At 39.8% G+C, this 24,197-nt stretch overlaps 1 protein-coding gene across 1 annotated transcript in view; it reads left to right on the top strand.

Annotated features, from left to right (window-relative positions):
• LOC122549032 (charged multivesicular body protein 4b-like) overlaps positions 1-22,768 on the top strand; it is a 46,168-nt gene extending 23,400 nt beyond the window's left edge. The window contains exons 3-5 of the mRNA XM_043688173.2: positions 10,572-10,686; positions 16,702-16,807; positions 19,104-22,768. Coding sequence (XP_043544108.1) covers positions 10,572-10,686; positions 16,702-16,807; positions 19,104-19,171 — 289 coding nt within the window. The 3' untranslated portion in view covers positions 19,172-22,768. The remainder of the gene's footprint in view (positions 1-10,571; positions 10,687-16,701; positions 16,808-19,103) is intronic.
• Positions 22,769-24,197: the final 1,429 nt, after the last annotated feature.

Below are 24,197 nucleotides of genomic sequence, written 5' to 3' on the forward strand. Positions count from 1 at the left end.
CAGGGATCTTAGTTTTGAACAGAGATCATTTTTTCCATTTTGGATGGAAACCTGGAAACCTTTTTTGCCAAGGCAAACTTTTTAGGATAAAAATGAGAAATCACACAACACCAGGATATAGTCCAACAGGTTTATTTGGTAACACTAGCTTTCAGAGCGCTGCTCCTTCATCACAACCACTTGATGAAGGAACAGCACTCCGAAAGCAAGTGGTTCCAAATAAACCTGTTGGACTAGAACTCTGGTGTTGTGTGATTTTTTTTAACATTGTGCACCCCAGTCCAACACTGGCACTTCCAAATCATTTAGGATCAACAATGCTTTATGAAATTGTGCTATCCTTTCATCCAAATATGTCATGCAACAATCACTGTCTACGTACCAAATGTGTCAGGTAACACCATCATCAGTGCCTATGTATGAACTCTCAATAGCCCTGAGGACACAAAAGAACAATTCTATAAGGATCTGGATTACTTTATTAAGTCCACGTGTCAATAATAAATCATGATCGTGGGATACTTCAGTGGCCATGTGGAGAAAGCAGGAGATGAGTTCTAGGTAAATGTGGAGTTGTAAAACTTAACAGAAATGCCAAGTTAGTCTTGAGCAAATATGGTGAGTGCAATCTTTGCATTATCAACACATTGCTCAAATAGGCCGATAAGTGCAAGACTTCTTGGATGCATACCAAACAGCAGCACATGATCAACCTCATTGTGTTAGATGGATCTTCAGGATGTACAAATCCTCCATGCAATGTAAGGTGCAGAATGTTTGTTGGTTCACAGATTAATGAGACGATGTGGAGAAGTGGAACAAATCTAAAGATATTGTCATTGAGATAGCAAAGATTGTTCCTGGACAAGTGCGCCAGGATTATTTTGATGAAAATGACAAAAACATCTCTCAAATCTTGCATATAATTAAACTATTTATGAATGGCAAATGATCTAACCTCTATTTCCAAAAGATCCAAGTTGTGAACTGAAGGACAATGTTCAGAGAGATCTGTGTGATTTAAGATGGTGTGAGGAAAGCTAAAGAAATATCTACCCTTGCACAAGTCAACAAGTTAAATGTATATGTACTGCTATGCACTGCTCTTGGCTGATGGGTCATCCTTGATTAAAGATCAGACAGAAATAAGAAACATGGGCAGGATAGTTCAGTTTGCTGAAAAGACTGACCATTGTCAACATCGCAGCCCTCAGTGATCAGTCCTTGATGAGCTTGACGTGCCTGCTTCTGTTGATGATGTCAGAAAAGCCATTTAATACATAAACTTGGGTAAAGCTTCAAAGAAAGATAAACATCTCATTAGAATCTTTTCAAGTGACCCAAGGTCTTCCATGATACCCTCTTGTGCATTTCGAATGGAAAAGAAGGTACCAAGTTACTGTTGTGATGCTATGATTCTTGGTGTCTAAAAATACAAAGGCACCAAATCAGAGTGTGGCAGTTACAGCAGTATCTCACTTCTGTCCATAGGAGGAAAGGCCTTCACTTACATCATCCTGAAGAGATTTCTCAACATTGCAGAAACAAATCCACTTGAGCTTAGTGTAGCTTTCAAAGAGGTCACAGCAATATGGACATGATGTTTAAGAGAGATGCCTCATGCAAAATATGGCTCTTTAGTTTATTTGACTTCGCAAGGTTTTGACGTAGTCAATTCTCTCTACATACGTTCGAGACACCACCCACGCCCTCCACTTCCTCCAACACTTCCATTTTTCCGGCCCCCAATGCCTCATCTTCACCATGAACATCCAATCCCTCTACACCTCCATCCGCCATGACCAGGGCCTCCAAGCCCTCCGTTTCTTCTTCTCCCGACGTCCCCAACAATACCCCTCCACTGACACACTCATTCGTTTGGCTGAACTGGTCTTCACCCTTAACAATTTCTCCTTCGAATCCTCCCACTCCCTCCAGACAAAAGGGGTAGCCATGGGCACGCCCATGGGCCCCAGCTATGCCTGTCTCTTTGTCGGCCATGTAGAACAGTCGATCTTCCGTAATTACACCGGCACTACTCCCCACCTCTTCCTCCACTACATTGATGACTGCATCGCCGCCACCTCGTGCTCCCGTGAGGTGGTCGAGCAGTTCATCAACTTCACCAACACATTTCACCCCGACCTTAAATTCACCTGGACCATCTCTGACACCTCCCTCCCCTTCCTGGACCTCACCATCTCCATCAATGACGACCAACTTGACACCAACATTTTTTACAAACCCACCAACTCCCACAGCTACCTGGATTACACCTCTTCCCACCCTACCTCCTGCAAAAATGCTATCCCGTATTCCCAATTCCTCAGCCTCCGCCATATCTGCTCCCAGGAGGACCAGTTCCACCACAGAACACACCAGATGGCCTCCTTTTAAGACTATAATTTCCCTTCCCACGTGGTTGAAGATCCCTCCAACGCATCTCATCCACGTCCCGCACCTCTGTCCTCAGACCCCACCCCTCCAACTGTAACAAGGACAGAACCCTTCTGGTCTTCACCTTCCACCCCACCAACCTCCGCATAAATCGAATCATCTGCCAACATTTCCGCCACCTACAAACGGACCCCACCACCAAGGATATATTTCCCTCCCCACCTCTTTCCGCAAAGACCATTCCCTCTGTGGCTACCTGGTCAGATCCACGTCCTCCCCAACAACCCACCCTCCCCTCCTAGCATCTTCCCCTGCCACCGCAGGAATTACAAAACCTGCACTCACACCTTCCCCCTCGCCTCCATCCAAGGGGCCCCAAAGGAGCCTTCCACATCCATCAAAGTTTCACCTGTACATCCACCAATGTCATTTATTGTATCCGTTGCTCCTGATGCGGTCTCCTTTACATTGGGGAGACTGGACGCTTTCTCGCAGAGCGCTTTAGGGAACATCTCCAAGACACCCGCACTAATCAACCCCATCACCCTGTGGCCCAACATTTCAACTCCCCCTCCCACTCTGCTGAGGACGTGCAGGTCCTGGGCCTCCTTCACCACCACTCCCTCACCACCCGACGCCTGGTGGAAGAATGCCTCATCTTCCACTTCAGAACATTTCAACCCCAGGGCATCAATATGGACTTCACCAGTTTCATCATTTTCCCCTCCCTCCACCTTACCCTAGCTTCAGCTCAGCACTGTCCTCATGACCTGTCCTACCTGCCAATCTTCTTTTCCACCTATCCACTCCACCCTCCTCTCTGACCTATCACCTTCATCCCCATCCCCAGCCACCTGTTGTACTCTTGGCTACCTTCTCCCCAGCCCCATCCCCCCTTTCAGTTATCTCTCCACCCCGGAGGCTCCCTGCCTTCATTCCTGATGAAGGGCTTTTGCCCGAAACGTCGATTTTCCTGCTCCTCGGATGCTGCCTGACCTGCTGTCCTTTTCTAGCACCACTCTAATCTAGACTCTGATCTCCAGCATCTGCAGTCCTTACGTATGCATAGTCAATTGGGTAGCCCACTGGACAATCTTAGAACAGTGTGTTTATCAAAAAAAAGATTGACATGCTAATACAGCTTTTCCATGATGAAATGACAAACAAGGTCCCTTTAAAGATGAATCATCAGTTCTCTTTGTTATCACACAGTTAAGCAGGGTTGCATTATAGCATCAGTGCTCTGTATCCTGTTCTTAACCTGATACCTTGGTCATGCTGTCAAGGATCTTGAAGAGGAAATGATCTTCAGTATCATCTTGGTCATTCAGTCTTTGACCTGTGATGTTTCTGTGCAAAAGAACATCCATTAATTCATTTTTGTCAGTTTGTTGTTGTATTTGTCCAACGAATAAAGTTATCACTGGCTAGGATAGCATTTATTACCGATCCCTGATTGCTGAGAGGACACTTGAGTGTCAACTGCATTTATCAGAAGTTACATGTAGACCGCTCCAGGTAAGGATAACAGTTTTCTTACCTGAAGGACACTAGTTAACCAGATGGGCTTTATGGCAATTGACAGTGATTCGATCATTGCCACTGAGCCAGCTTCTTATTTCATTGGATTTAAACTTCACCACCTGCCATGGAGAGATTTGGAAGTAATAAACTGTTTCAGTTAGAAGTATCCTTTAGTGAAATAAATATATAAGCAGTGGGAGAGCTAAACAGATGATTAGCAGACAAATAAAAGCAAAATACTGTGGATGCTGGAGATCAGAAACAAACACAGAGAATGCTGGAGAAATTCCAGTCTGGTAACGTGTGGAGCGAGAAATAGAGTTAACATTTTGAGACTGGTATTACTCTTTAGGACTGAATGGGTGCCGATGGCCATGTTTGACAGGGAGAAAATGAGGTGAGTTCAAGGAAACGTTGTTCAAAGTGAGAACAAACTCGAGGTGAAGGATGGAGATTCTGCAGATCTTGTTTCAAGGAAGAAGTCCCAAAAACTACACAGACTAAAATAAGTACAACCAACAACTCTACAAAACTTACAAAGACTATATACAGCAAAAACAGAAAAAAAAAAATCGGCAAAGGCACTGATTGGAGGAATTTACTTCCCATTCAAAGGGGTACTTACACATCCTACAATCCTACTAACTATCCTAACCAGCTTCTCAACCCCTGCCAGCTAGGGTCGCGCCACATATACTGACCACCCGATAAAGAAAATAAAAAGCCAAGAGCAAGGGTAGTACTATAGATAAGTAAACTAAAAATAAATATGTCACCCATCCCTTAACATAACTTAGAAATTAAAGACAAATACTCCATCCATCCTGGATACCATTTCACGCAATTTATTACCAGAAAGGAGACTCCACCAGGTCCTTTTTAAAGAAGAACAAAACTGAACAGCTCTGTCCCCTACGCCTATTCGGCCATTCAAGTTAAGTCAACATGTCCTCAAATTTCTTTGCTTTCTGCGGCGAGTCAAAGAAATGTATGGATCGATGATGATTGATCTGAAGCACCGCTGGATATCTTAAAGAATACTGGATCCCAAGCTCTCTCAATCTCCTCTTGACGCCATTGTACGACTTCCTTTTCTGGACCACTGCTGCCAAGAAATAAAAATGACCCTGGAGCCACAACATACCAATGCCCTCGGGTCCTTCGGAGGCATGGATAGAGCAGGGACAGGAATAGTTGTTGCAGGTTCCAGGATTTAGATGTTTCAGTAAGAACAGAGAAGATGGTAAAAGAGGGGGAGATGTGGCATTGTTGGTCAAGGACAGTATTACAGTTGCAGAAAGAATGTTTGGGGACTCGTCAACTGATGTAGTATGGGCTGAGGTTAGAAACAGGAAAGGAGAGGTCACCCTGTTGGGAGTTTTCTATAGGCCTCCGAATAGTTCCAGAGATGTAGAGAAAAGGATAGCAAAAATGATTCTCGATAGGAGTGAGAGAGACAGGGTAGTTGTCATGGGGGACTTCACTTTCTAAATATTGACTGGGAACACTATAGTACGAGTACTATAGATGGGTCAGGTTTTGTCCAGTGTGTGCAGGAGGGTTTCCTGACATAGTATGTAGACAGGCCAACAAGGGGCGAAACCACATTAGATTTGGTACTGGGTAATGAGCCCGGCCAGGTTTTAGACTTGGAAGTAGGTGAGCACTTTGATGATAGCGATCACAATTCTGTTATGTCTACTTTAGTGATAGAAAGGGATAGGTGTATACCACTGGGCAAGAGTTACAGCTGGGGGAAAGGCAATTACGATGCGATTAGGAAGCATAGGATGGAGAAGGAAACTGCACGGGATGGGCACATTAGAAATGGGGAGCTTGTTCAAGGAAAAGCTCCTGTGTGTCCTAGATAAGTATGTACCTGTCAGGCAGGGAGGAAGCTGTAGAGCGTGGAAGCCGTGGTTTACGAAGAAAGTGGAATCTCTGGTCAAGAAGAAGAAGGCGGCTTCTATTAGGATGAGATGTGAAGGCTCATTTAGGGCACTTGAGGGTTACAAGATAGCCAAGAAAGACCTAAAGAGAGAGCTCAGAAGAGCCAGGAGGAGACATGAGAAGTTGTTGGCAGATAGGATCAGGGTAAACCCTAAGGCTTTATATAGGTATTTAAGGAATAAAAGAATGACAAGAGTAAGATTAGGGCCAATCAAGGATAGTAGTGGGAAGTTGTGTGTGGAGACAGAGGAGATAGGGGAAGTACGTATGAATATTTTTCGACAGTATTCACTCTAGAAAACAGCAATGTTGTCAAGGAGAGTACTGAGATACAGGCTACTAAAGTGATTGAGGTTCACAAGGAAGAAATATTAGAAATCCTGCAGAGTGTGAAAATAGATAAGTCCCCTGGGCCGGATGGGATTTATCCTAGAAATCTCTGGAAAGCCAGGGAGGAGATTGCCGAGTCTTTGGCATTGATCTTTAAATCGTTATTGTCTACAGGAATAGTGCCAGAAGACTGGAGGATAGCAAATGTGGTTCCCCTGTTCAAGAAGGGGAGTAGAGACAACCCAGGTTATTATAGACCAGTGAGCCTTACTTCAGTTGTTGGTAAAGTGTTGGAAAAGATTATAAGAGATGGGATTTATAATTATCTAGAAGAGAATAATTTGATTAGGGATAGTCAGCACGGTTTTGTGAAGGGTAGGTCGTGCCTCACAAACCTTTTATTGAGTTCTTTGAGAAGGTGACCAAACAGGTAAATGAGAGTAAACCAGTTGATGTGGTGTACATGGATTTCAGCAAAGCATTCAATAAGGTTCCCCACAGTAGGCTATTGTACAAAATGCAGAAGAATGGGATTGTGGGCGATATAGGAGTTTGGATCAGTAATTGGCTCGCTGAAAGAAGACAGAGGGTGATGGTTGATGGGAAATGTTCAACCTGGAGTCCAGTTACTAGTGGTGTACCGCAAGGGTTGGTGTTGGGTCCACTGCTGTTCGTCATTTTTAATAAACGACGGGGATGAGTGCGTAGAAGGGTGGGTCAGTAAATTTGCAGACAACACTAAGGTTGGTGGAGTTGTGGATAGTGATGAAGGATGTTGTAGGTTACAGAGAGACATAGATAAGCTGCAGAGCGGGGCTGAGAGGTGGCAAATGGCGTTTAATGCAGACAAGTGTGAGGTGATTCACTTTGGTTGGAGTAACCGGAATGCAAAGTACTGGGCTAATGTTAAGATTCTTGGTAGTGTAGATGAGCAGAGAAATCTCGGAGTCCAGGTACACAGATCCTTGAAAGTTGCCATCCAGGTTGACAGGGTTGTTAAGAAGGCATACATTGTTTTAGCTTTTATTAATGGAGGGATCAAGTTCCGGAACCATGAGGTTATGCTACAGCTGTACAATACTCTGCACTTGGAGTATTGTGTCTAGTTCTGGTCACTGCATTATAAGAAGGATGTGGAAGCTTTGGAAAGGGTGCAGAAGAGATTTACTAGGATGTTACCTGGTATGGAGGGAAGGTCTTACGAGGAAAAGCTGAGGGACTTGAGGCTGTTTTTGTTAGAGAGAAGAAGGTTGAGAGGTGACTTAATAGAGACATTTAAGCTAATCAGAGGGTTAGATAGTGTGGACAGGGAGAGCCTTTTTCCAAGTATGGTGACGGTGAGCACGAAGGGACATAGCTTTAAATTGAGGGGTGATAGATATAGGACAGATGTCGAGGTAGTTTCTTTACTCAGAGAGTAGTAAGGGTATGGGATGCTTTGCCTGCAACGATAGTAGATTCGCCAACTTTAAGTACATTTAAGTCATCATTGGACAAGCATATGGACATACATGGAATAGTGTAGGTTAGATGGGCTTCAGATTGTTATGACAGGTCGGCGCAACATTGAGGGCCGAAGGGCCTGTACTGCACTGTAATGTTCTATGTTCTATAAGTGGAGACTCGTCAGATCATTCTGATGCAGAATCAACATGTAAAGGGATTGCACATTCGTGAATATGCAGCAACTGGGGCCAGAAAACTGGATATTGTGGAAGCAACATAAAGTTCCGAAGAACAATCCTCATTCACCCATGACTTCTATCCATCCAATGCTTGTTCATTCATCTCCTCTCTTCTGTGTCCAAGACCCCAAACACACCTTTCAGGTGAAGCAGAATGTTCTTTTCTATTGCATTCACTGCTAATATTGGCGAGACCTAAGTGCAGGCTGGGTAACTGCTTTGCAGAACATCTTTGCTCTCTCCGTAGGTATGACCCTAATCTTGCAGTTGCTTGCCTTTTCAATGAACTACCTTGCTCACGTGCTAACATTCTATCCTTGGCCTGCTTCAATAATCCAGCAAAGCACAACTCAAACTTATTGGACAGCACTTCATTTTCCATTTGGCACTTTACACCCTCATGGTCTCACTGTTGAATTTTATAACTTCAAATATACTGCCATTTTTCTCAACTATAGTCTGATCTTGTTTGCATCTTGTTTACTTTACTCTTAATAGAGAGAGCCCATTCTTTCCCTTTCAAACTTTAATTTCACCCATTTGGCATCTCTTTTTCTCTTTCACCAGAGTGGACCTTTGTTTTTCGCACTGGACCGCTACACCATCTATCCCCTTGCACTTCTTCTGCTTGTGTTGAAAGTATTAAAAAAGAAAGTAATTTTTAAACAGTTTTCAATTCTGAAGAAGAGTCAGGTTGGACTTGAAATGTAAACTCTTTCTCCTGTCACAGGTATTGTCCGATCTGGTGTGTTTCTCCAGTATTCTCTGTTTAAGATGATTAACAGATGTACTGGAGACAGGACAAGGAATGAGACTAGGGCAAAGGGGCAGACCTGGAATAGGTAATGGAAACAAGAGGCAACCCAGACTGCGCTATCAGCAAGATATAGGAAGTGTTGGATGGATAAGAATAAAAGGAGAAAGTGAGGACTGCAGATGCTGGAGATCAGAGCTGAAAATATGTTGCTGGAAAAGCGCAGCAGGTCAGGCAGCATCCAAGGAGCAGGAGAATCAACGTTTCGGGCATGAGCCCTTCTTCAGGAATCTAAGAATAATGCCTGATGTATGTATCGTAGGAATTGGGTAAATTGACACCAGGACATCCGTTTCGCATATGATTGAAATTTGACAGGATTACAATCGAATAATTGTAAATGTGTGTGAATTAAAGTTTGTAAAAAGAAGAATGACTTGTGGCTTTTCTGAGTACTGTCTTAAATTGCTTAAGGCTGATTTTCTCTGTATATCCTTGAACAATCAAACTTGACTTTCCTTGCTGTTTGTCAAGTAGCACTTCAAGATGATTTGAACCTAAGTCCCTAAAACATTAGCCTGAAATTCTCTATTACTGATCTAGTAACATACCACTTTGCCACCATCTCCAATCCTAGTGGTTCTGAAAATAAGAGATTTTAAAAGGTTTTAAAGCTGTTTGGATTGACCATCAGTACTATGCCAAATTCCTGCCTGCTCAACCAGACATTTCCACTTAGAATATGCATAACAAAATAAAGTTATGGAATACTAGTTATGAACAGAATTTCTGGCATCCTTTCAGGTATCCTTTCTTAACAAGCAGTTGTTTAAAACAGCTTTGTCTCACTAGCCAATATTGTTTTAATCAGTACAAAATAGAACAAAGAACAACACAGCACAGGAAGGGGCCCTCCAAGCCTGTGCTACCACATTTTGCCTTTCCATGCTAAAACTGTCTTAAAGGATCCGTGTCGCTTTATTCGCTTCTTATTCATGTATTCGTTCATGTGTTTCTTGAATGTTGCTACTGGGTCTTCTTCCACCACTTCCTCTGGCAACGTATTCCAGGCACTCACCTCTCTTTGTGTGAAAAACTTGGCTCACCCATCTCTTTTAAACTTCCCTCCTCGCACCTTGAACCTGTTTCCCTTAGTAAATGACCACTCTATCCTTATGCTTTCCACTCTATGCATGTCATTCGCAATCTTATAAATTTCTAATAGGTCACCCCTCAAACTTCTTAGTTCCAGTAAAAATAAACCCAGTCTATCCAACCTTTCTTCATAGCTAAAATCCTCCATACAGGCAACATCTTGGTGTAAATCTTTTGTGTACTCTCTCCAAAGCATCCACATGTTTCTGGTAGTGTGGTGACCGGAACTGCCTGCAATATTCCAAGAGTGGCCTAACTGAAGTTCTAATAAGCTGCAGCATCACTTGTCTATCCTTATACTCCCTGTCCCTTACAATGAAGACAAACATGCCCTCAGCCTTTTTTACTACCTTATCTACCTGCGCTCCCACCTTCAATGATCTGTGTACCTGCACATTATATTTCAAGCTACTACCCATCTCCTGTTTCTTTGATTTAATGTATTATTCACAAAACTTTAATGTAATTGTGATTCTTTGTAGTCAAATTGAAATGTTTATAGAGTCTAGAAATTGAATCAATCTGACTGATATTTCCTGGATTTAAAACAACCGTGTACCAGGTTCACAGTTCAAAATTACATGGAGAAAATTAGCATTACTATTCTGGAAATAAATAAGAATTATTAGTTTGTAAATAAACAAACTGCCTAAAAACCTTCTGTTATGGCATTCAGTATTGGAAATGGTTGGAAAGAAATTGAGTTTGTAAAAGTGAGTTGAAAGTTTAGAGATGTGAATTGAAGGTTTAGAGACATTAATTTATTTTTTTTTCAGAGATTTAGATAAAATTGATATGATGATGCAAGACATCACAGAGCAGCAAGAAATAGCACAAGAAATCTCTGATGCAATTTCCCATCCAGCAGCATTTGGCTCAGAATTTGATGAGGTATGTAAAATATTTAATAAATCTTGATGACATACCTGGAGCTAAGCTGGGAAGGGTTTTTTTAAAAATTGATGGAATCATTCATCTTATATGTCTCTGATTAGCAGCAGTCAAGAAAAGAATTTTATTAAGCTTGTTGATTTGTTGTCTGAGGCTAGCTGTGATAAATAAATTTGATGTCTTTTTATTACTGTTTACTTTTAGATATCAGCTCTCTGGTCTGCAACTTCTTTCTATTCTTAAGCTACACAATTCCTCATTGGAGAATCTGTGTGCTGTTTCTGAAAAGTGACAGACTGGTAATAATTTGGGGAATCTACTTCAGACAGCTTAGGCTGTGTTCCCTAATTCTCTTGTCCTTTTTGTACTTTGTGTCATTTTTTCCCTTCCGCCACCTCCCACCCAGGTAAAAGGTGTAGATTTGATATTGATAAGTTCACTTGAGCTTATGAGCTTTGGTCTACTTCAATTGAGTCAGTCTTTTAAATTAGTTGATGCAGTGTCCTATTAGTGGAAAATATCAATCATGTCATTTCTGTATTGGAGCAATGTGAAACTGCTTATCAAGTGTGAAATTGGAGATCTTGGGCCCACTTGTAACTATATGCTATAGACAGTGAGTAGTGGTCTGACTGGAATAGCTGTTTCTCCCACAGGATAGCTTTGTGCCCTATTTCGGCATCAAGCCTGTACAGCGAGCAAGTGGCTCCTGCTCTGTTTGAGAGATTGCAAAAAAATGAATTGTTGGAAACTACAAGACATGGTTGATATTTGACAAATTTGAGAGGATGAATAATCAGTCTATGGGAGAATATATTGTGGAGATTGAGAGGCTATATAACAGACTAAATAAATTCCATTTAGAAATTCATGGTTTTATGCTTGCATTCGGACTATTAGATTGTGTACACATGGATAACTGTTAGTTCTGAAAGATTTCAATTTTGTGGTAATAACTCTCTTTTTGAACAAATGACTGCTGCTCTAAAACATGTTTGAGGAGACCATTCACCTGCCTTCACAGGATATGTTGGGAGTAATGCATACAGAGAATGGAAGACTCCATCTGTACCAATTCAGAAAGTCAAGGGTGACCGAGTTGCAGGCACTTGTGTAAGGACAGAATAAATTGGTGAAAGAAGTGTTAAGAGGGCATCATATATTTAATAGAGTTTTGAATCAAAAGAGAAAACACGAATCAGGTGCTAGCCGACAAATCCACAGACAATATTTAATAATGGTTTCAATGTGGCATTAAATTTTATTGTCAGAATTGTCTGAAAATTTTATTGTCTGAAAATCAAGAGTTTAATGTTTGAGGTGCTCCTGAAACAGGCGATTCTGATGTTGAATATGATAAGGATGAACAGCAAAGAAACATCATATTAATAGCCAATGATTTAAGTCGTCCCCTAAGTATCGCATTCAATGGTGTTGTACTAGATAATGGCTAGTACAACATCTTTCCTGATGAAGGGCTTATGCCTTAAACATCGATTCTCCTGCTCCTCGGATGCTGCCTGACCGGCTGTGCTTTTCCAGCACCATGTTCTTCGACTGTATCTCATCAGTATGGGGTTGATTGGCTGAACTGTTCTTTGGAAAGTAGGGACAAAGCATATTCAAATAGAATTAATAAATATGATAACACAGGAATGATTGCCCGCTATCTTCTTTAAAGAGCCTGGTTTTCCAGTGTGAAACTGTAGAACTGTGCCATTCCAATAGCGCACTCATCATTCTGAATGAGGCACAAGTATTGCTGAATAGGTTTTCGATTTTAAAAAGAAGTGAAAGTACATAAGAAGTGATAAAGCAGTTGTGTGTAGTAAAGTGGCAAACCTGCAATTAGAGTCGAAGAGTCATAGAGATGTACAGCGCGGAAACAGACCCTTTGGTTCAACATGCCAACCAGATATCTGGTTGGCCAACATGCCAACCCAACCTAGTCCCACCTGCCAGCACCCAGCCCATATCCCTCCGAACCCTTCCTATTCATCCAAATGCCTTTTAAATGTTGCAATCGTAGTGCCTCCACCACTTCCTCTGGCAGCTCATTCCATACATGCACCATCCTCTGCGTGAAAACGTTGCCCCTTGGGTTTCTTTTATATCTTTCCCCTCTCAACCTAAACCTATGTCCTCTAGTTCTGGATTCCCGCACCCCAGAGAAAAGACTTCTTCTATTTATCCTATCTATGCCCTTCATGATTTTATAAACCTCTATAAGGTCACCCCTTAACCTCTGATGCTCCAGGGAAAACAGCCCTAGCCTATTCAACCTCTCCCAATAGCTCAAATCCTCCAACCCTGGCAACATTCTTGTAAATCTTTTCTGAACCCTTTCAAGTTTCACAACATCTTTCCAATTGGAAGGAGACCAGAATTGCACGCAATATTCCTAACCAATGTCCTGTACAGCCACAACATAACCTCCCAATTCCTGTACTCAAATACTTTGATCAATAAAGGAAAGCATACCAAATACCTTCTTCACTATCCTATCTACCTGTGACTCCACTTTCAAGGAGCTATGAACCTGCACTCCAGGGTCTCTTTGTTCAGCAATACTCCCTAGGACCTTACCATTAAGTGTATAAGTCCTGCTAAGATTTGTTTTCCCAAAATGCAGCACCTCACATTTATCTAAATTAAACTCCATTTGCCACTTCTCAACCCATTTGATCAAGATCCCGTTGTAACCTGAGGCAACCTTCTTCACTGTCCACTACACCTCCAATTTTGGTGTCATCTGCAAACTTACTAACTATACCTCTTATGTTGACATCCAAATCATTTATATAAATGATGAAAAGTAGTGGACCCAGCACCAATCCTTGCGGCACTCCACTGGTCACAAGGCCTCCAATCTGAAAAACAACCCTCCACCACCACCCTCTGTCTTCTACCTTTGAGCAAGTTCAGTATCCAAATGGCGAGTTCTCCCTGTATTCCATGAGGTCTAACCTTGCTCACCAGTCTCCCATGGGGAATCTTGTCCACATAGACAACATCTACCGCTCTGCCCTCATCAATCCTCTTTGTTACTTCTTCAAAAAACTCAATCAAGTTTGTGAGACATGATTTCCCACACATAAAGCTATGTTGACTATCACTAGTCAGTCCTTGCCTTTCCAAATACATGTACATCCTGTCCCTCAGGATTCCCTTCAACAACTGCCCACCACTGATGTCAGGCTCACTGGTCTATAATTCCCTAGCTTGTCCTTACCACATTTCTTAAACAGTGGCACTACCTTAGCCAACCTCCAGTCTTCTGGCACCCCACCTGTGACTATCGATGATACAAATATCTCAGCAAGAGGCCCAGCAATTACTTCCCTAGCTTCCACAGAGTTCCAGGATACTCCTGATCAGGTCCTGGGGATTTATCTACTTTTTTGTGTTTCAAGACATCCAGCACTACTTCCTCTGTAATATGGACATTTTTCAAGAAGTCACCATCTACTTCCCTACATTCAGTATCTTCCATGTGCTTTTCCACAGTAAATACTGAATCCTCGTTTAGTATCTTCCCCCATCTCCTGCGGCTCCACACAAAGGTCACCTTGCTGATCTTTGAAGGACCCTATTCTCTCCCTAGTTATCCTTTTGTCCTTAATGTATTTGTAAAAATCCTTTTGATTCTCCTTAATTCTATTTGCCAAAGCTATGTCATATCCCCTTTTTGCCCTCCTGATTTCCCTCTTAAGTATACTACTTCCTTTATACTCTTCTAAGGATTCACTTGATCTATCCTGTCTATACCTGACATATGTTTTCTTCTTTTTCTTAACCAAACCCTCAATTTCTTTAGTCATCCAGCATTCCCTATACCTTTCAGCCTAACAGGAATATACTTTCTCTGGACTCGTTATCTCATTTCTGAAGGCTTCCCATTTTCCAGCCGTCCCTTTCCCTGTGAACATCTGCCCTCAATCAATTTTTGAAAGTTCTTGCCTAATACCGTCCAGATTGGCTTTTCTCCAATTTAGAACTTCAACTTTTAGATCTGGTCTATCCTTTTCCATCACTATTTTAAAACTAATAGAGTTATGGTCACTCCCCCATTGACACCTCAGTCACCTGCCCTGCCTTTTTTCACAAGAGTAGGTCAAGTCTTTGCACCTTTTCCAGGAGGCACATCCATAAACTGAATCAGAAAGTTTTCTTGTACACACTTAACAAGTTCCTCTCCATCTAAACCCTTAACATTATGGAATTAATGGGGTGTTGACATTATCATATTCAGTTAAGGAAAGTGAAGGTTTCCGTGTGCATAAATTTACTAAGGCTTGAGACAGCAGTTTCCAAACCCACTACCACTATCTTCCAGAAGGACATGTGCATCAAATAGATGGGAAAATCACCACCTGCAAGTTCCCCTCCGAACCACTCACAGTCCGAACTTGGAAATGTATTGCTATTCCTATTGCTATCCCAGAGCTTCCGTTACAGTAGTATTGAAGGTATACTTACTTCAAATGGATTGCAGCAGTTCAAGAAGGCAACTCACCACCACCTTCTGGACATCCACTTGGAATGGGCAATAGTCATGCCCATGTTCCATGAGTGAATGAAAAGATTGCTGAGACCTTATATCTGAAAGGGGATAAAGGAATATAGCCATCTATTGTGTCTCTTTTGATTTTGAAAAACAAACTGTTTTTGGAAAAACAAACAATTTTCTTTTGTATCATCCATGGCAAATCACCAATCTTTTCTTATTCAGTGGAAGTTATTGCTCTTCTTTGAGGTTTGGTATTCTTGTATCTGTTCCAATAAATGCAAGACAAAAAAACTCTGATAGAATGCCTTTTTTAAAAATTGTAATAATCATATGAGTTAATGTTGTTGACATGTGAAAGCTGTTCAGGTCAGCCACTCATGGGAATGGATTTTGCCCCATTCTGCCTCTCAGCAATAGCTCTGATGGGTTAGTCATGTAGAGATTTGTCACATAGAAATCATACAGCATGGAAACAGACCCTTTGCTCCAACCAGTCCATGCCAAACATTAATCTAAACTAAACTAGTCTCACTTGCCTGCTCCTGGCCCATATCCCTCCAAACTTTTCCTATCCATGTCTCCATCCAAACGTCTTTTAAATGTTGTTAAGATATTTGCTTCAGTATTCTTTATTTGATTGTTTGGCTCCATAGGCATTGAGCATCATTTAGGAGAAAGTGAGGTCTGCAGATGCTGGAATTCCTGATGATGGGCTTTTGCCTGAAATTCAATTCTCCTGCTCCTTGGATGCTGCCTGACCTGCTGTGCTTTTCCAGCACCACACTTTCGACATTGAGCATCATTTATCTAGTGTTTTTCAAACTTTAGTGTTCCCCATGTTCTTCATAGTCAATGAGATACTATTGATATGCAATCACTGTTTTTAAATGAATATACATTGAATGCATTAATTATTTCATTCCGAATTGCTTTTAATTCCTTAAACGGCACTCTTCACAACACCCTTAACTCTCATTATTGCGAACATGCTGGAGGACGCTGAATTAGATTTGATTCAGGATTATTCCCTTTCCTTTTAAGTTATAGAGAGTAAATAATCAATGAAAAGAAACAAGTTTGCGTAGTAGGGTATAGAAATCAAAGCAGATTAAATCTCAAAGCCAGGCAACATGAAATATTAAACAAATAAAAATGACAAAACTACTTAAAGCAGGAAAGCTGTGTCTAAATCAATGTGGATAGTGATTGACCGCGAAATGTTCACTCTGTTTCTGTCTACATATGCTGCCTGACTTGCTGAGCATTTGTAGCATTTTCTGTTTAGAACAATCCATGTTTGTTTTACTAAGATATGTAATTCTGTTTGACCAGATAGAAGGTTCTGCATCTGATTATGATGTTATAAATTATTTAAATTTCTTCCTTGAGATTTTTCCAATTATTAATTTTTTTTTCTTTAATCAGATGGTATTTGTTAGTTGCTGTGGGTAAATATTTGAAGCTGTTCCTTGCTACCATGAGTTAATTGAATAATTTGTTTCCAGGATGAATTGCTGGCAGAATTAGAAGAACTGGAAGAAGAAGAATTAAGTAAGAAGATGACTAAAGTAATGCCGAAAGTTCCAACTACTTCTCTCCCATCCAGACAAGGTGAGCTAACGGAACCTGGTGTTGGAATTATTTGAAATACATGGGATATTCTTGTTTATACTGATATACTGTAGAATTAGTGAACATTTGAAGGAGGATGGAGGTGAATTATACAAGTATTCTTATATACTTACGTAAATTTACTTTTCTTAAAATCAATAAAGCTAGTGTTCACCTTGGCCATTGAAAGTGAGCAGCTATAAGTGTTTTTCCTGTTTGGGTATCTGTCAATGATATAGCTCAATAAGTCAAGGGCAGATTTCAATTGAACCTAGTGCATAGCATATGGCCCAATGAAGAACTGGTTAGTTTTTGTTAAAAAGGTAGATCTGGATCTGGAAATTTTTAAAGGAAACTTTTAGGGCAAATTTACACTGTGTTTAGCAATGTTGTTGATGGTTTTAGAATGTTATAGATTGTCTCTGTCTCTGCTGCTGTGGTGCTATTTATCACATATGTCAAAATGTGAGCAGTGTCCAGAGAAGATTTTTAGATGTAGAATTACACTCACTCCATCCTGACTGAGATGGAAGCTCTTAAAAGATTTTTTTTTTCCGTTCTGTAGTTACTTAGAATAAACCAAACAGGAATATCCCAAGGAAATTCTACATAATTGTAATTATATTTCTGCAGCATTGAGGAGTATGCACTTTAGGAGTGCCCTGCTCTTCTATTAAGTAACAAATTCATGAATCATGCTAATCACAATGGTTTATCCATATTGTTTAACAATTAAGTATTGTTGTATACTTCAAAATTAAGGAGAGTTTAATTTTATCTTTGAGTCGTCATCTCTGGAGAAGGGAAAATTAGATTGCAGTGTAAGCTGCATTTCATGATTGCATTTCATAGTTAAGCATGAGATCTGAGTGCCAGTCCACTCCCATGAGTAGATTAGTGTGGATGGGAAAGTTAAAAGGAAAGATGAACATATATCAAATATTTGGATGTTCTTTGGAGGTTGGTAATATACTGGGAATTAATTCTCGTATCAGTGCTAGTTGAAATTGCCAGGGCAATTTGTTGTTCACAGAAGCTCTGTGATAATCCACAAAAGTATGTTTCCAGTGTCACTAATATGTTTTGACTGGTGGTATTTCATATATTTTTCTTTGCAATACTAGGGAATCATTTCAAAAATATCAACTTCCCATCTTCAGCAATATGGGTAATTGGAGTCAAGGAAATATCCTTTTTTACCATTTTCTGAAGTATTAGGTGTGGTTTGGTCTTCTCCAATAGTCATCCTTCTGGTTCTGCCAAGGAAGGTTGCCAGTTTAATGTCAATTTCTGTTTTAATTTTCCTTTCGTTTTATATTTAGAATTATCTTTCAGTGGGATCTGGACTGTGACTATTCCATTCATGTGGATCCTTAGTGATGGTAGAATGTAAGGAAGTTGTCATCGTATAGTTGTCATGATTTGGAGATGCTGGTGTTGGACTGGGGTGTACAAAGTTAAAGATCACACAACACCGGGTTGAGCACAACCACCTGATCAAGGAGCAGCGCTCCGAAAGCTAGTGTGCTTCCCTTAAAACTGTTGGACTTATAACCTGGTGTTGTGTGATTTTTAACATCGTATAGTTGGCTCACCTTCGAGCTTGGAGCTGGTAGAAGTTTTTACTTTCCAGCATCAATCCATTTTCAAGTTGGTAATGGGTTCATGAATTATTTATACTCACAAATGTGCTTGAACATTGGATGTTTTATTTTGTTCATTATCTTGTTCCATGTCACCGTGATCATTAAAATTACAAAACTTTCGCATTGTATGACTGTTGAACTTTGTAGGCTGGTCATCATATCTGATTATATCTGTTTCTTCATTTCATCCAGAATCATAGGAATTGTGTTTATAAATTACCATTGTTGACTGGTGTATTTGGCTTGTTTTTGTGAAAAGTATGTAGTCAATTATTTATAGAAGGACACTCATTTAATTAAATCTATGTTGTGGTTCTGTTCGCCGAGCTGGGAATTTGTGTTGCTGGGAATTCCTAGAGGCATAGCACTCATCCACAGATTCAATCAATAAGCACACCGACCTGGACCCAATATACCGACCATTGCAGCAGACAGATGGAACTGACAACCGGAAACGGCAGATTCAAACTACCAAAAATGCCGGAGGAAAGATCACAGAAGCGCTTCACAGGAGGCTCCCAAACATTGAGGATGTCACCCAGACAGGGGACGAAACGTCTGCAACACAAATTCCCAGCTCGGCGAACAGAACCACAACAACGAGCAATTTCTCAAATATACTGAAAGATTTATTTCTTCCTCCATTCTAGTTAAATCTAAGAAGACGACCAGGGAAGAAGATGCTGGTATGAAGCATTTAAAAGCGTGGGCATTGTAGAATCATCCAAAAGAACCAGGAATGATTATTCTGGGGACATGAAGATGTTCTGCAATTATCTGAAGTTCACTTCTGCAGTGGTAAACTCTGATATTTGTATGGAATATTTTTTAAAATAAATATTGGTACATCGTCCACTTTTCATGTATTAGCAAAACCAAAATCTCTATGCAGTTTGGATCAGATCAAATTTGGAAAATGCCTACATTCAAATGTCATACTTTGGGGCTGAAATATGCAGAACACATTGAGCAAAGAGCTGATGAAAGCCTGCTATTTTCAAGTGATTGTCTCGTAGTACATAGACATTTTTAAAAAACATACAATTAAGATTTGATCTGATTCAAGATAAGTACTTCTGACCTTATATTTTTTGCCATCTGTTTTGTTGTCGATCAAAAGTGTGTATATTAGTCAAATCGGATTCCTCGAGTAATTTTTGTAACTAAGCAGATGTTTTATAATTAGAAATCTATGTACCATGCACACATTTGCTTCTAACTCTAAATTTAAAACTTCAGCTATTGAAGCTTACAGCTGAAATATTAACCACAATAACCAATAAAATACTCCAAAAGTGGAGTCAGACAGCCATATTCAATCAGAAGAAAATTGAAGGTGTAAAGTGAAGTAGCCTGGAAGCAAATAGTACTGTACAATATTTGCAGTATATTCAGTCAGCACTAAACACTTCCAATAGTTTTGCATTAAATATTGATTTTCTGCTGAATAGATTTTGCACCATTTAGACCAAGATGAGAGGTTCAAAATGAAACCAAAAGATTAATGATGACCCAGCTAGCTTTGGCTCAAAAACTAGTAAACACACTTGTTAAGGGAAATAACATTGAGTTAACAAACAATAAACCTAAATAGGTGAATATGACAGCAATGTTTCTGTTTCCAGAAATTGGTTTTAGATCTGTCCACTTCAATGGCCTAGTAAATGTGTTCTGCCATGTCTTTGTTTCTGCTTGAACTTCTCCACTTAGTCATTACTCCCTCAGCTTTAAATGGAATAGGTCAACAATAGTGGTAGATCTTACCAAACCTCTACATAAATGTTCACGAATTTATTCCTAGGATTGAAATGTTTCCTAGGAAGAAAAATTGAGTAGGATGTGTCTGTACACTCTCGCGATTTTAGAATGAGGTGATCTCATTGAAATATTTAATGTTCTGAAAAAACTGAACCAGGTAGATGCTGAGAGATTGTTTCCTCTGGTTGAAGAGTCTGGAATAGTCTCAGGATAAGGGATTGGATATCTAGGACTGAGATACATAATTTCTTTTATTTAAGAGTTGATGTTATTAAGTTGCAGCAGGTTCAGAAAGGATTTACCAGGATTTTGCTGGGAATGGAGTTATAAAAATGGGCTGGGTAGGCTGGGACATTTGTTTTTTTTACTGGAGTGTAGGAAGTTGGGAGGGTGACCTTTATCAAGGTTTGTAATATTATGAGGGGCATCGATAAGGTGATTAGCCACGGTCTTTTCCCTAAGATGGGGGAGATCAAAACTAGGGGGTGTATATTTGTAAGGTGAGAAGAGAAAGATTTTAAAAAAACATGGGCAATTTCTTTCACATTGAATGTTTTGTGTGTGGAATGAACTGCCAGAGGAAATCGTGGATGCAGGTCCGGTTACAATATTTAGAAGACATTTGGATAAGTTCATGAACTGGAAAGGTTTGGGAGGACATAAAGCATGGGCAAGTGGGACTAATTTAGTTTGAGAACACTGTCAGCATGAACTAGTTGGACCAAAGGACTGTTTGTATGCTGTACGACTATGGTTTTATCTTTGGACACTACTTTGCTATATTCACGTCTGAGATCATACATTTTAATTAGCTTCAACTCCTAAAAATCTATGGGGTAAGGTGGGAAAATGGAGTTGAGGTCAAAGATCATTACATTAGGTATGCAACACAAACAGGCTACTTGACCCAACCAGTCTCTTCGCTTTACTTTAGCCGTAAGGTATAGACAGAGCAGAAAGAAGCCATTCTATTAGACCATAAGATACAGAAGCAGAAGTAGGCTATTCAGCCATTCAAGTCTACTCTGCCATTCAATAAATTGATTAAATCTGATCAGCTTCAACCCTATTTTCCTCATAACCCTAGATTCCCTCATTGATTAAAATTCTGTCCATCTCAGCCTTGAATATTCTTGACAACCTAGCCTTGACAGCTCTCTGTTGTAAGGAATTTTACATATTCATTATCTTCTGAGAAGAAATTCTTCTTCATCTCGGTCTTAAATGTGTGATGTCTTATTTTGAGATTTTTCCCTCTGGTCACAGATTCTCCCACAAGGGGGAAAAAATCTTTCAGCATCCACCTGACCAGCCCCCTAAGAAGCTAAAATGTCAAATTTATGTTTCTACAACTAAGTTCTGACTTGTTTTTTTCTTACCTACCGTACTTGTATTTCTAGGATGTGAATTAAGATGCTTTTTTCAATTTTAACGGTGCTGCAGAAATGCAAAATAATGTTGATTTGAGCATATAGTACCATGATACATTAGTGACTGTCATTCAAATGAGATGTGACAGAAACATAGTTGGAGCAATGCAAACGCAAAACCATATAAAACAGAAGTCTTGTCAAAAAAAGCCATCCAACTATCTACACCACAATTAAAAAAAAACTTGTCTGTACACCTTTTCTGCTAACTTGTATTGTGAAAGTTCATAAGTCCACATTCTTAATATAGATTTCTTCTCTAAGATAAAAACATTTGAGTTTCCACAGAAAGACTTCTCATCCATCAAAACCTCAGGAAAGAACCACAGCAATCCTGGGTGGCAGAACCCCTGCAGCTCTTGGGAGATATTACCCATAATACAAGGGTAACATGCAAGAGAAACTAAACATGTCCACACTACAAATCATGCAGCTTTCTAAATTCATCGAGTGTGCCTTTTGGAGATTTACCAAATGAACTGCCTCACTTCATGTACCATAACAATTTACTGGTTTTGGCCGGTTTGTAATATGGAAATTACTTAACTTCTAGGCTAGTACACTACCGTATTTTTAAAATGCAATTAAAGTAGACACTAGCTTGTTGGCATACCAAGAAACGTTAAATGAAGCCTTTCCTTGCACTTTTATTTCTTCTTGCACTGCAAGCATTCGAATGACCATAACTTTGAGAAGATGATGAAGTCGACAAGTGACTTGATTTACTGTATTTAGATTTTTTGTTAAGCGACTTGATTTTCCTGTTGGGCAAAATAACATGTGATTTAAAATGGGGGACAAAATAAAATTTACATAGATCTAAAATTTTGCTTTCATTGGAAAATCTGATTAAACACAGTTTCATGTTATGGTTGAGATGTATTCAAGCAATTAAGTCTTATTTAAAAAATCCAATATTATTTTATCTGATGACATATTTAAGTTTATTAGTACAATTGACACTAAGTAACCATAAAGGTTAATTTTTAATGAAACCTGTGGGGATTTTATATATTTTGGTTTGCTTCATTATTGTTCATTGAAGATAAATGCACCTATTCAAGATCAACCAATAGAAAGTGATGTACAAAACATTTTGTAAATAAAAGTACATAACTTCTGTATCATCTAATGTCTTTGTGTTTTATGTTACAAAAACAAAAGTTTGGAATGAAAGTTTTCACATAGTGATGTTTTGAGTTCTGTTGATTGTCTCTTCCAGCAATTTTCTGTGTCTTTGGTTTTGAAATGTCCATGCATTTTCAATGTGTAGGATTTAAATGTCTAACTGGCTTACTTTCCATTTTCTACGGCGTTACTGGCAGTCAGTATCTGCTGATATAGTACGGATCCGGGTCCATGTGGCATATTTGTAGCCTATGTAGTTGAGGTAATTTTGTGGTTTCTTTTGTTCCTGGTATGTGGGCATAGCTGATGAGGCTAACATTTATTGATCATCCCTAATACAGTCAGTTCTTCTGTAAAGCAATGGTTGTGTTCTTTTGCAATCCTGTGTTATAGAAAAATCGCACTTCAGAAACAGTGCTTAAAGTGTTGGTGCTGTAATCGCAATACACGTTTTAAAAGTTTGTGCTGTAGAAACTGCGTCCCCAATTTATCAATTGCATTACAGTGAATTCATGTTGATAAGACACTTTATAACAGAATGGAACTGTACTGCAATTAGTGTTCTGATCGTTTACTATTTTCCCCTAAAAACATTTATAATTTAAAAATACCAGCACAAAAAATCTTGAAGGAATTTGTAAATTAAAGAGTGATACCAGAATATAGAAAGTAGTGGAAAAACATTTATAATTTAAATGTTTTTTCCACTACTTTCTATATTCTGGTATCACTCTTTAATTTACAATTTCCTTCAAGATTTTTTGTGCTGGTAAAAATTATTTTTCTTTCAAGAATTATATGATATGAAATTCTCACATTGAACTAACAACCTTCAACTAGTTAAAATTGTTTTGTTAAATAGGGGCTGCTTCATGATGGCAGTTTTCTGTCAATATTTTAATAAGAACTGATGAATCAACAATGATGTTGATTCCCTGGTGTCTCAGTCAAGGGTATCACTGAGGGGCTGAAGAGCACCCTAAGATTTGCGGGTTTCAGGGTTGTGAGGGAGGGAGAGGACAACTTTTAGCTGTAGTCTACATTAGAACCAACAAAAGCAGTAACAGGTCTGATCCTGCAGTCAGCATGTGTGAAGCTAGGTAGAAAATCAAGCAGGATTTCAAAGCTGTTCTCTCCACATTATTCCCAATACCACACATAAGCAAGCATGGATATATAACAGTAAGGGAGTCGAATGCATAGCTGGAAATTTGGTGTGGGAGGTAGGACTTTAGATTCTTGTGACATTGTGATTGGCTTTGGGCAAGAAGGGACCTGTATATGCTGGATGGTTTGCACCTGAACAGAGTTGCAGAATTGGGAAGGTTTAAACTAATTCAGCAGGTGCATGGGAGCCGAAGAAAGAAAGAATCTCCGAGGGGAATAACCAAGTGCACCAAAAACTGGGAGGAATAGAGAATTGTAAGT

This window comes from Chiloscyllium plagiosum, unplaced genomic scaffold (assembly GCF_037043375.1).
Source record: "Chiloscyllium plagiosum isolate Xiang-an unplaced genomic scaffold, Cpla_swu_hap1 HiC_scaffold_4, whole genome shotgun sequence".
Classification (NCBI taxonomy): domain Eukaryota; kingdom Metazoa; phylum Chordata; class Chondrichthyes; order Orectolobiformes; family Hemiscylliidae; genus Chiloscyllium; species Chiloscyllium plagiosum.